This window comes from Eublepharis macularius, chromosome 13 (assembly GCF_028583425.1).
Source record: "Eublepharis macularius isolate TG4126 chromosome 13, MPM_Emac_v1.0, whole genome shotgun sequence".
NCBI classification, from domain to species: domain Eukaryota; kingdom Metazoa; phylum Chordata; class Lepidosauria; order Squamata; family Eublepharidae; genus Eublepharis; species Eublepharis macularius.
This window is the reverse complement of record NC_072802.1, coordinates 71,881,772-71,894,590: the sequence shown is the minus strand read 5'-3', so window position 1 is coordinate 71,894,590 and position 12,819 is coordinate 71,881,772. Positions and strand designations below refer to the sequence as shown.

The following is a 12,819-nucleotide window of genomic DNA, read 5'->3' as shown; positions in this document are numbered from 1 at the left end:
AGCTGCTTGGAAGGAGAGCCGGTTGTGAGCGCCAATCTGAGGCATGACGTTGCCAGCCCCCTTCTGCTGTCTTCTGAACGAGGAATGTGCCTTTCAGCCCGTACCGCGGTCAATTCCTTTGCCGGGCCTTGAGAAACTAAACCAACCAGACTTCGGCTTTCCTGGCTGTCAGGAGCACCTGGAAGGCTAATCGGTGCTTTCCTCCACCGTCTGCACTGTGCGTTTTGCTGCTGTTGGCTAGGCTGGGACATGTGCTAAGGGACACATTTCCCCAGTTTAGCTTTTGCAGCATTGTCACACTGAACGAATGAACAGAGCCCTGGGCGGCCCACCAATGGGGTCCCTGACGTGACCTCTGCTCCTGAAAGCACTCCACCAGCCTGTGAACCGGCACTCTTGCCCTCCAGCGCCACACATGGCAGGGCTGGGAGGGTAAAAAGACCAAGCAATTGGATGAGCACCTTGGAAGGGCCAATGGCTCAGTGTGGCAGAGCATCTGCTTGGCATGCCGAAGGTGCCAGGTTCAATCCCCGGCCTCTCCAGTTGAAAGGGTCAGCTCAGAGGGGATGTGAAAGCGCTCCGTCCGCTCCGTCCAAGGCCCCGGAGAGCTGCTGCCTGCCTGAGGAGACAATGCTGCTCTTGATGGACGGACGTTCTGGTTCAGCGTAAGGCAGCTTCATGCATTCATGCGCTTCTTGTGTGCCAACACCAGTGGGGGTGACAAGAATGGACATCAGCTTGGATTGCTCCTGGCAAGCAGCAGCTCACGGAGGCTTTTCTTGGTAATGGGAAGGACTGGCCTGTCCCTGGCACCCGAGGTGCCACCTGTTAAAAAAAACTCCCCGTCCTTTCCGTCTTTTGGCCTTGCACGACGTATCCTTACAGTTCAAGCTTTGTTTGGCACTGCTGCAGAATCCAGCTTCCGGGAAGCTTTCTCTTTTGTTTAAAAAAACGGTCTGTAGTCCCAAAGGTTTCTTTGAAAGTGGTGACTGAATTTTGAAGCGGGGCATGAGGATGAACAATATCTCCAGCAATGGCGGTGTGTGTGTGCATGTTCATTCCACAGTGCAACATAGACCCCCCCCCTCCTCCCCCAAGCGAAACCAGACCACAGCCACAGCCTGCAGTATGTGGAGTGAGAAATCGCAGACGTCTGCAGCGTGTACCCAGCTAGCAGCACAGACCTTGACAGGGCACGGTCTGGGAGCAGCATTTTGATGCATTTAGCAGTGCGGAACACACATGGCCCGGGCTGTGGAGGGAGTGGCATTCCTGGACCTCAAAGCGCCCCCCCCTTTCACACTCCAGGACACTCTCCATAAATCTTTGTGCTGAGGAAGGAGTTGGCTGCCTCTCCTCTTGGAGCTCAACTGCTGACCCAGCAAAACCTTCTGGCTAGGAAAACCCAAATTACAAGCAGCGCCAGGACAAAGTTGGTCAAATGGCAAGTTAGAGTTGCGCTGGAGCTGCACTAAATTACAAAGCAGGGGTTGGATGGAGGGGCCAGGCAGCCCTGCTGGCAGGCAAGGATGTCACTAAAATTCCATGCCAGGGAGGTGGAGCCTGGATCATTTCCAACCCAACTTGTATGCCAAGCAGGTGGTGGAAAGCTGAGGTAGAGTAATGGGCACCCCTTGTGCTTTCAGAATACCCCCTTTTTATTCCAGGAATCACAACTGACGGGCTATCTTTCACTGCAGAAAAGGCCACACCCTGGAAGCCATTGCCTCAATGGAAGCCTTGAATGGAACCTGCATGGTTGGAGGCAGTGTACCACTAAACACTAGTTGTTGAGGATCAACGAGTCCCGGGCCTCCGTTTCCTGCTTGGAGGCCTTCTGAAAATCCACGCACAGATGGAACGATGGGATGCGTTTCCTTTTCAACTGCCTTTCTGAACAAGCCTTGTGTAGCAAGCGCTCCGTCTCCTCCTTCACCACTGAACTACATTTTCCATTGATCACAGTTGGGCAGAGTTGCCGTTCCTTTTTTAAGGAAATGTTGCTGATTAGGACGGAATCTGAGGTTCCCCCCCTCGCCCCTCCCTCCTTGGCCAGCCTGCAAGTGTGACAAGGTGCTTTCAGGAGAGAGCCAAGCCCCACCCATAAACAGAATTCGGAACCGTTTCTGGGCCCCATCCTGCTGGCGCCTTGAGCCTTCTTTCTCTCCTTGGGCCTTTTCTTTACCTGCTCCAGAAGTTGGGTTTATAAAAACAACAGGCCCTGCAACAAAAGCCCTGATCTGGATAGCCCAGGTGAGCCTGGTCTCGTCAGATCTCAGAAGCTAAGCAGGGCCATCTTTGGTTAGTAATTGGATGGGAGACCTCCAACAAAGATGATGGCTGCAGAGGCAGGCAATGGCAAACCACCCCTGTCAATCTCTTGCGATGAAAACCCCAACAAGGGTTGCCATAAGTCAGCTATGACTTGAGGGCACTCTCTACCACCCCCTGCAACGAGACGTTAACCCTTTTCTTTTTTCCCTTTTACTCAAATGCTGATTTGTGAAATTAACTCTAGGCAAGGGCGGGGGGGGGGGGGGGGCGCGCGCTGAGACTTGGTTGTTTTCCATTTTTGTTGATATTTATCTACTTCACTTCTACTCCACAGGCTTCAATTATTTTCTTTTCCATTTATCTTCACAACAACACTGTAAGGTAGTTAGGCTGAAAGCAAAGTTTACGCCCAGAAAAGCCTGGGTAGAGCAGTTATAAGACCTCAAGACTCTGCCTTTGATGCCAGGACGCATCCCCAGAGTGTCCGATGCAACCTTGAAGAAGCGGATACCGCTGACAGATGCACAGTACCTTTGCTAGTCTCACCTGCTTCTGTTGAGCCACATGCACCTTCTTTGTTGGCCTCTTGATAAATCTTTCTCCTTGACGCATTCCTCTTCTCACCTGCAAGGGATACCATGTGAATTTTTAGGGGATTTATAAGTAGATTTTGTCGTCAATGGTTTATCTTTTAAGCGCAGCTGTGTGTATTAATAAAGAGTCCAGTAGCACCTTTAAGACTAACCAACTTTATTGCAGCATAAGTTTTCAAGAACCAGGATGCATCTGACGAAGAGAGCTGTAGTTCTCGAAAGCCAACGAAGCATCTGACAAAGAGAGCTGTGGTTCTCGAAAGCTTATGCTACAATGCACCTCCCCCCCCCCCCCGTGCGCCCTCGCACTGGAGGCGCTGGGATCGGGGCCTTCGGCATGCCGGGCAGATGCTCTGGAAACATTTGCGCGTTTCATGCCTGTGCCAGCCCACCGCCTCCCGCCCGGGCCGAGTGGCGGGGCAGCCGGGCCCTCCTGCGCCCCCCTGCCCGCACGTCAGACGGCAAAGCCGCCCCTTCGGAGGGAGAGGCGATGCCGCGGCCCCCGAGGCCTGGCCCGCCGCCGCCGCCCCTCTCCCCGGGGGGTGTCGGGTTTCCCTGGACGGGCAGAGGCGCCGAAGGGGGCGCGCCTCCTCCTTGGGGGCCCCGGGCGCGCTCCCGTCCGCGGAGGGAAGGAGGGGCGCCCGCCAGCCTCTCCCCAGGCCGGGCAGGCGCTCTGCTCGCGCTCAGAGGCCCTCGCGCTCCCCGCCTCGGGGGCTGCGCCGCGCACGGGAGGGGCGGGAGCGCCACGAACTTTGCCGCCGCCCCGCCCCGCCCGGCCCCCGAGGGGGGGGGAGGCGGGCAGGCAGGCAGGCGCGGGGTCTCCCCTCCTTCTCCTCCCGTCCCGTCCCACTTGAAACCGGCGCTAATGCGAACCGGCTGGCCAGAGCGCTGCAGAGCCGCCGCAGACAGCCAGGCGCAGCCAGGAGCCCGCCCGCCCGCCCGGTGAGTCCCGCGGGCCCGCAGCCCACCCGGCCCTGGCCCCCCTGGGCTGCCCCTCCGGCCGCGACGCCCCCGCCCCCAATCCCCGCCGGCGCCCTTCCTCGGTCTGGGAAGAGACGGAGCGCTCGGCACATGCTCAGAGGCGCTGCTGCCTCGCCACGTGCCCCGAGCGCAGCCGCGGCGCGGGGCAAGAAGGGCCCGGGGCGGCTGAGCCGCAGCCCGCGCTCGGCGGGTCTCTAACCTCGTCCGGGCTGCTGCTGGGTGCCTGCAGGCCGGCGCGCGTCTTTGCTGGGGGTTGGCAGCGGGGGGCAAAGGGCGAACTCCGCGCCTGGGGCCGAGGGGTGTGTTGGGGACCCCCGGCCTGGCCCCTCTGCAGAAGAGAAGAGGCGCCCGAAGCCCCCCGCAGCCGCCGGGGCCTGCCCGGGAGAGCAGCGCAATCGGGGTGGGGGTGGGGGAATGGCTGCGCTGCCCCCCCCCCCCGCCTCGGTCCGGGCTTGACTCCCCGGCAGCGGCTGCCCCGAGGTCGGCTCAGCTGCCTCCTCCCGCCCTGCCGAGTGGCCCAGAGGCGCCGGCCTGTTCGGTCTGGGAGCCCAGGGCCGGCGGGCCTCTGCCTGCCCCGTCCAGGACTGCGGGCCAGGGCTGTGGTGCGGCAGGTGAAGTAGGGTTGCCAGATCCAGGTTGGGAAATTCCTGGAGATCTGGGGGGTGAAACCTGGAGAAGGTGGGGTTTGGGGAGGGAAAGGACCTTGGCATGGCATAATTCCATAGAGTCCACCCCCAAAAGTAGCCATTTTCTCCAGGTGAACTGATCTCTGTGGCCTGGAGACCAGCTGTAATTCCGGGAGACCTCTAGCCACTACCTGGAGGCTGGCAACCCTAAGGTGAAGGGCTAACCTGACTGCGTGGGCAATCCAAGCAGCGACATGGGGCAGCAAGGCAGTCCTGGCACCAACGAAAGGGTGTGCAACCCAAGTATTTTCACAGCCTTTGTGATGATGGAAAAAATCTGTGTGTGCCTGCGTGCACATGTGCATAAACATGTGCACACACGCACACATGGGGAGGGCTTCTTTTTGGGACCTCTTGGGCAGCCAAAGTGTTTTGGACAGACGGGTGGGGCTGGGTCCTGCAAATCCATTAATGCACCAGGGGGGCTCTCCTTTGGGGAAAAGAACCTTCCCCTCCGCTAAAGGCCTCTTGCATCCTGGAAAGACTTGCCATTCCAGGGAAAAGCATCACCCCCTGCGGGATCCAACCCAGTGAGTGTGTCCAAATTCCCAGCTTTTTAACTCTGCACCCGGCCCATCCAGGCGCTCGGCTCTTTAACTGGGAACCTTCGCCTCCCGTGATGGGGAGTCCGCCCGTGCCCCCCCCCCGCTGTCCCCACTGATGTCATTCCATCTTGAGGCCCTTGAACTTGCTGTAGACCCCTTTCCCTTCCCACAAAGACCAGATGGGCCAAGGGTAGTTAACAGCCAGTTCAGGGTGAGTAAAAGAAAGCACTCTCTCTGCACATGCTTAAAAGTGATCTGCTAATGTCTTCATATGTTTTAAGGCTGAACCTGGGCTCTGAGGATGGGCTCAAACTTCTGGGGCTGCCCCAGTGAACTTTGTTCCTCCTTTTGCTCTGGTGGGCATTGAAATTCCAGGTTTTTAAAAGGCTCTTTAATTGTTGTCGGCTGCCTTGAAAACTCTCAAAAGAAGCTGCGTGCATAATGGGTAAATAACGGGAGGGGGACCCCCCCACTTTGGTTGCAGCTCCGGTTTTGTTCAGTCCCCTGTTTAGAAACCATGCCTTTGTTTTAGACAGCACGAACTAACGTAGGCAAGTCAGCCCCACACTGGAGTGAAATCTCTGCTCTGCCCTGCGTCTGCCGCTGGTTTTATGGGGGGAGGAATTCCCGAGCAGACCAAGGTCTGAGCTGTTGATTTAATTGCCAGTTGATTTGTTCCTGGGCCAAGAGAGAGGGGGGAGTTCTCGGATTACAGGACTTTTAAAACGAGTGGATTTAGGGAATATGTTCTGCATCTAGGGAGGAGGAAGAGGTGGGCGGGAGTATTTGCATGTGGGAGTTTGAAGAATTTGGCTTGCACGAAGTTCCTGGGTTGGGGGAGATGTTGGACGTATTTCAAACTTACTGGTCAGATCCAGGGGCCGGGCAGGCCAAGAGGCGCAAGCAGCAGACGGCTCCGTGGGCACACACACAGAATAGCACAGGGAAGCCAGAACACTGTCAATTCCAGCACAAAAACGCCTCAACATCTCTCTGCCTGGCTGGCCGGAAAGCTGTGTGTCCCACCCCTGCATCTTGCAAGGCTGGGGCTCAGGCAGGCTTCCGAGGGTAGGGACGGCTTTCAAAGAGCCTTGATAGACTGCCCCTGGACATAGAGGCTCCACCATTTATTGTTCTGGAGCTTGCAACAGGGAAGCGCTGTGACTTCCATGGTCTGCTTGTGGGAGTCTGGATGGATGCCAACCTCAGAGGACCTGTTGCCGTCCTCAAGAGATCCATTAGCCAGGAGCGGAGAAAAACCTTCTTAATGCCCTCAATGTCTTGAGTGAGATCGGGAATGAATGTGGGGTGGGGTAGAAGAGATTGCTAGAGGCTGGTTCTCTTTCCCTTCTGGTTTTCCAGAGCTCTCTCAATGGGTGTCTGGGAATTGTAAAATCAAAAAGAGTCCAGTAGCACCTTTAAGACTAACCAACTTTATTGTAACATAAGCTTTCGAGAATCACAGCTCTCTTCGTCAGATGGGAATTGTAAAGGAGGCCTTACAACATTTAGGCCTTACACAAACCTGCCACATCCATTGTAGCTTGATTAGATCAGTGGGGCAGGAGGGAGGAGGCCAGTTTTCGAAGGGTGGTGCACTTTTGGCTGGCTGTGCTCTCTCTCCAAAAACCTCCCCAGGTTTCCCTGGGTGGGAGCCTGGCAGGGCCTGCCAGAATGTGGATTGGGGCGTCTCTCGCGTCAAAGGGTTGCCTGAAGTGAATTCCCAAGGGCGAAGGAAAGAATCGAATGGGGGGGAAGGTCTTGTGGCACTTTGAAGATTAACATCACTTTTATTCTAGCATAAAATCTGTTCGTCTTTATGGTGCCATAGACTCCTGTTTATTTTTGCTGGAACTGACTTTCATGGCTGCTTCTCTAGGTCCATAAAAGAGGAAATGCTTTTAACAATGAATATCTACGAAGGTGATCAGTGGAATGTTTGGGGATTCTTTTTTTTTTTTTGCAGCAGCACACAGTGAAATCCGCGGCATCTCCCATTAAGGAAACATGCCCATAGATGGTGCAGCTTCCTTTTTATGTCCTTGAGGGTTGGCTTAATTGAACCTCTGACATCTAAATGGATCCTCCATGTTCAGAGGCAGTATGTGTTGTGTCTGCATTGCTCTTTCACATGTTGAAAGCACTTGTATCAGAATCTTTGCCACAACCCTGTAAGGTAGACCTGATACAATAGGCCAGTGGGAAGCTGCGAGAGAGTAACTTGCCTAGGGTCAGGTTGAGGATTCCTGGCAGAGGCAGGACTTGAGCTGGGGACATCTGGATTGGTAGCTCAGCCTCTCAGCTGCACTGATACGCCTCTGAATGCTAGTTGCTGGGAGGAGTGAGAGCGGCCCAGAGAGGAAAGAGACTTGCTTTGAATCTTCCCTCCGTCATTTGGGCAAGTATTCTTGGTGAACAGCCTGTGGCTCAAGGCCAGGGCAAACTTTTTGCATGCAGACCACCCCCTGCCCCTTCGGTCCTTGGCCTCTCCAGTTAAATGGATCACGCCTGTCTCTGTCTGAGACCCTGGAGAGACCCGTAGTGCTGGTCAGAGGGCTACCCCAATTGTGCCTGCTTTATGGATCTCCTGGGGCTATCTGGCTAGCAGCTTGTTGGAAACAGGATTGGTTCTTGGTTGGATCAGTTAAGGCTGCTCTTAATTTTTTTCATGCACTTGTGGCTGTTGCAGCTGCAGAGAATTCCAAACGGTCCAGTTGCCCCCCCGAGTTTGAGTTAAGAGTTGTGCAGAAAGTTTCACACCTTGGCAAGAGGTCCAGACATTGTGCATCCAAGGAGAGAGAGAGCTTTATTTCAGAGGTGGCCCATTGATAAGAAACGTCTAGGCTCTTCAGGGCTGCTGGAAGGCTGAATATTCTTAGAGAAGGGAGGAACCCCTTACCCCCTGAGCATGTGCAGAGTGACTTTCGCCCTCACCCCAGAGGATTGCAGGCTCGGTTTTGAGGGCCACACGTGTGGCTCCCAGGAATCCTTTGGTCCCAGAGCCTCTTGCTTTTTCCAAATTAAGAACTGGAGGGCTGTCATTGGACTGCCACAGCAGAGCTGCGTCTTGTCAGCCACTTTTAGCCTCTTGCAGGCATATCTAAGCAGTTGGTAAAGTAAACTCTCTGCGTCAGATCAGTGGTGCTGTGCGCTGGAGCCTGCATCCTTTGGGCTGGGTAACAGTTTCCATTGCAAACCTCAAAACTCAGGAATTTCTCTCTTGGTCTGAGTCAGCCCAGAGTTTGGTCAGGCCCTGACTTTGGCACAGAAGCGTTCGTGGTCCCAGTGCCGGGCTCAGCAGTTTATTAAAACTCAGCGCTAGTTATTCTAGAAAACTTAACTCCAAGATGAAAGGCTTACTAATTAATTGAGAATAATTAAAGGCTCCTTAAACCCACTCATTTGCAGCAGGATACCTCCTTTCAAGGGGACAGAGAGCTCTAGTCGGCCTCTGCACCAAGTATAGGGCTGGTTACTGAATCACTCTCAGTGCAGAATAGTACAGTTCAGTAGCACCTTTAAGACTAACCAACTTTATGGTAGCATAACCTTTTGAGAGCCACAGCTCTCTTCATCAGATGCATCATCAGCTTTCAAGAGCCACCGCTCTCTTCATCAGATGCATCGTCAGCTTTTGAGAACCACAACTCTCTTTATCAGACGAAGAGAGCTGTGGTTCTTGAAAGCTTACGCTACCAAAAATTTGGTTAGTCTTAAAGGTGCTACTGGACTCTTTAACTATTTAGCTACTACAGACTAACACGGCTAACTCCTCTGGATCTCAGTGCAAAGACAACAGAATCGCTTTGAAATGTTGTGTCCCGGCATGAATCTCTGCTTCATCCAGATCAGTGACACACTGCGTGCACTTCCCAGCCACACTGAACAGCATACTTAACTGCAAGTGTGGGTGGTGCAGAACTTTGGAGCAGGTGGGAGAAAGGTGTGGGTGTGGAGGAGGCGGGGTGTGTGTGTGGAGTGGGCCCCACCAGAAGCCCTGGGCCCCGGCAGCTGCCGCACCTCAGGGTGTGCTGACACCGGCCCTGCCCCACACACCCAGGTGTGGAGAACAGCGTTCCAGACCAAGGAAGGTTAACTTTTGTCATTAGAAGTGCTCAGACAGGAGGAAAAGTAATGCTGATCTCTTTGTTTCTTTGCAGAGCTGTGCAAGGCCAACAGCTATCATGGTGGCCACCAGGAGCATCTGCCTTCTCGTTATGCTGATGGCCCCTCTCTGCTCCTCCCGATCGAGGCACCTTCCAGCAGCCACCCTGGAAGACGGTGCTGGGAGCGGAGAGGGAGAGGGGGCTTCCTCCATCCCACCCCCTGCAAGCGTGACCTTGAGTGTGAACCCCACCTTGGACGAGGTCCTCATGACCTCGGTGAACGAGACGTCCACCACCCTGAACATACTGGACGGGATTGTGGACTTCTTCCGAGAGTACATGCTGCTGATCATCGTGGTGGGCTCCTTGGTCTTCATCTTCCTGTTCATTGTGTGTGCAGCCGTCATCGTCCGGCAGAAGCACAAGGCCTCCGCCTATTACCCGTCCTCTTTCCCCAAGAAGAAGTACGTGGACCAGAATGACAAGTCGGGCGGTGCCAAAGCTTTCAGTGAAGTCCCTGAGAAGGCTGGTGATTCCTGCCAAGAAGAGCCCGTTGACTCCACCAAACAACTGCAAGCGGATATTTTAGCAGCAGCCCAAAACCTCAAGTCCCCGATGAAGGCTGTCATGGCAAATGGAGAGAGTGCCAAAACGGAGGAGAAACCCATCAAGGAAAGGGAAGAAGGAACTCAGGCAGCAGACGTGGACAGAAAAGAAGAGGAACAAACGACCCGAGTCCAGGATGGTCCACCAGAAGAGGCTGACCTTCCTCTAGAGACTCCAGCGACACAAAACCCGGAAGAGGCTGAAGTCAACGGGGGAGACCCACCACCCACTGTGGGTGGTCAACAGGTGGCGGAAGCCACCCCACCTTCTCCAGAGGAGCCCAAGGAGCCAGCCGGGACAGATAATTCCATCTCACAGACCTTGGAAAGTGAGAATCAAGAGTCTTTTGACCAAACAACTCATGATGACAGCAGCTCAGGAGACTAAAGACTGAAAAACTACCATCTACCGTTAGTGCTGGAAATTTATAATATTAGATCAGTGATGGACTTATTTTTTACCAAGTGGGCAACGGAAAGTCCTTCCTTCATTATAGGAGGCGACTTGCTCCCTTCCACTATCAAAGAATCTCGTTAGAAGTTGCGCGCTGTGTTTGTTGCCTTAATGGACCGCTTGGTTACTTTGGAAATGCATAGCTACACTCATTCACCACAAGGGCCTGAGATGGGGCTGGATCCTGCAACCCCATTGTGCTCATGGTGGTACCTTTCTCTGGATCAAGAGCAGGAGAACGCTCCTGGCACCAGAGAAAGCGCCACTGTTAGCAGAATTGGATCCAAGAGATCCAACCCATGATTTGGTAGGTCAGGATGGACTTGAAAAAGATCCAGCATCCCAAGTATTGTCCGAGGGGGGAGTGGCCAATTGCAGAACTGGCTCTAGTGCTCTAGAGGAGAGGGGCTGGGCCCGAGCACCTCTCCTTCAAGTCCATGTGGTGTAATCTGTGACTTGGGTCCAATTCTGGATGAGTCCCCTTGCAAGTTCCGTCCTCATGAACCGTAATAGTGGGGCTGAGAGAGCATCCCTGCCGCTTTCTGTATGAATTTCTGCCCTTTGTTAAATGTCCTGCTCAAAGGATCCCGTTGCCCTTCTGCACCGAGGGCCGTTTCCTGGCGATCTGGGTGCTCTTGGGGTTGGAGTCTCTCTTCTGACTGGCTGACACTCTATAACCAGGCGTGCATCCACGTGGGTGTTTCCCCCTATATGGGAAGCAGGAACCCCCCGCCCCCAGGATATTGTGCCCAGGGAGGGCTGACTCACCTGCCTCCTGCAGCGAGGACAGGTGTGTGTGAGGAAGCCGTTCCTTCTCCTTTCCACCCCACTTGCTACTGCTGTGGTGGTGGGGGGCATTTTTGTGCCCCAATGTGGAAACAGCCTAATTTCTTCTGGGTCAGCTGGAAGATGTAGGTTTTTTGTACTCTGTGGCAGGGAAGGAATAATTCTTTTCCGACTCTTTACGTGGGGTGGGGGGGGGTGAGGGGATACAGGAATGGAGAGTTCTGAGTGGGCTTCATGTTTCCGGGGTGAGTGGGTGGAATCTGGGTTATTCCTTCTCTAGGCTGATTGGAAATGAGGGGGACAGTCCAGCATTTCAGCTGGACCAGGTAGCATTACCTTACCTATGACAAGCCTTGAAGAAGGAAAGGAGGGTGGGAAAAAATCCTCCGGTCTCTTTCCTGTCTTCATAAAGGTTCCGTTGATATATTGATGACTCCAAGTGTTCTGCATCACTTGGTTACATGGAATACCTGATGATACCAGGGGGGAGAGAACGTTTTCTGTACCATTAGCCAGCCGGAACAAACAGATTCGAATCCTGTCTTTTCAAACTGAGACGTGTTTGGCTGAAGAGGTTCTTTTGGACGGGCTCTGATTTCTGCAGCAGACCCAAGATGGGAGTTACGTGGGACAAAGTTGTGGGAGGGCATTCAGTGGGCCTTGCAGCTGGAATGAGCTGCCAGCATCTTCGTGGTTCAGTCTGCCTCGAGCATTGGAAGCCTTCAGATTGAATTGTTCCCAGAGCCCATTTGCTCTGCAGCCTTACTTGGAAGCTCAGTGTGTGTGTGGGGGAGTTGCTCAGAGGGGTCTTGCAACATCAGCCCCTGGGACTGGCAGAGAGGATAAAGCTCTGGTGCCGATTCTAGCAACCTTTGGCTTTTACCTATCGACTGAGGAGGGGCCTTCCTGCCCGTCAGTCTTCAGCTTTTCCTCCAGCTCCACCTCCAGCAACCGACTCGGGAGCTCCCATCTGCCCAACACGCAGGCATCAGGTCGGACAGTCAGTGCATGGTCGTTGGGACACTGAATGTGCCTTGGAAAGGATGACGGCTCCTTTCCATCCACGTGATAAAAGTTGTCTTCCGAGAGCAGGGGCACCTCTACAACGACGCTCACGCGGGACTGTTCAGAGGGAATGCCAGTGTGTGAATGGCAGAGCAGATGGGCGTGGACGGGTCCATGGAAAATGTCCCCGGGGCTCATGATACCATCTTTGACCAGAGGGAGATGAGGGATCCTTGCCCTGAGTTGCAGCAGCTGAACGAAGAGAGGCAGCGATGAGACCGTGGGCCCTGCAAGCCTTATCCACTGAAAGCCTGTCCGTTTTTTAAAATCGGCAAGGAGCAAGAAATTGCAGACTGGAACTCCCCACCCCGCTTCCACAATGCCTTTAACCTTTCTGCTTTTAATAAACATTTTTTTTCCTATGCCGGTATGTTCTGGGTCATTTTTTTAAAAAAGTTGTCTCTTTGTAGGTTATGCAAATGGTGTGGGATAGGTGCACCTTGAAGCAGTATTGTTGTCAATCTTTCTGTGTCTAATCTTTCAAGAAAAAAACTCCTACTTGTGTGCACATTTTTTGGCTCACCTAAAATAGCTCATTGGCCCTATGGCACAGAGTGGTAAGCTGCAGTACTGCAGCCCACGCTTTGCTCATGACCTGAGTTCGATCCTGGCAGAAGCCGGGTTCCAGTAGCCGGCTCAAGGTTGACTCAGCCTTCCATCCTTCTGAGGTCAGTAAAATGAGTATCCAGTTTCCTGGGAGTAAAGTGTAGAGGACTGGGGAAGA

At 54.1% G+C, this 12,819-nt stretch overlaps 1 protein-coding gene across 1 annotated transcript; it reads left to right on the top strand.

Annotated features, from left to right (window-relative positions):
• Window positions 1-3,735: 3,735 nt before the first annotated feature.
• Window positions 3,736-12,407, top strand: TMEM119 (transmembrane protein 119). Its single transcript, XM_054995711.1, has 2 exons — window positions 3,736-3,809; window positions 9,240-12,407. The coding sequence occupies exon 2, from the start codon at window positions 9,264-9,266 to the stop codon at window positions 10,176-10,178; it is 915 nt and encodes a 304-aa protein (XP_054851686.1). The 5' UTR covers window positions 3,736-3,809; window positions 9,240-9,263; the 3' UTR covers window positions 10,179-12,407.
• The last annotated feature ends 412 nt before the right edge of the window (window positions 12,408-12,819 follow it).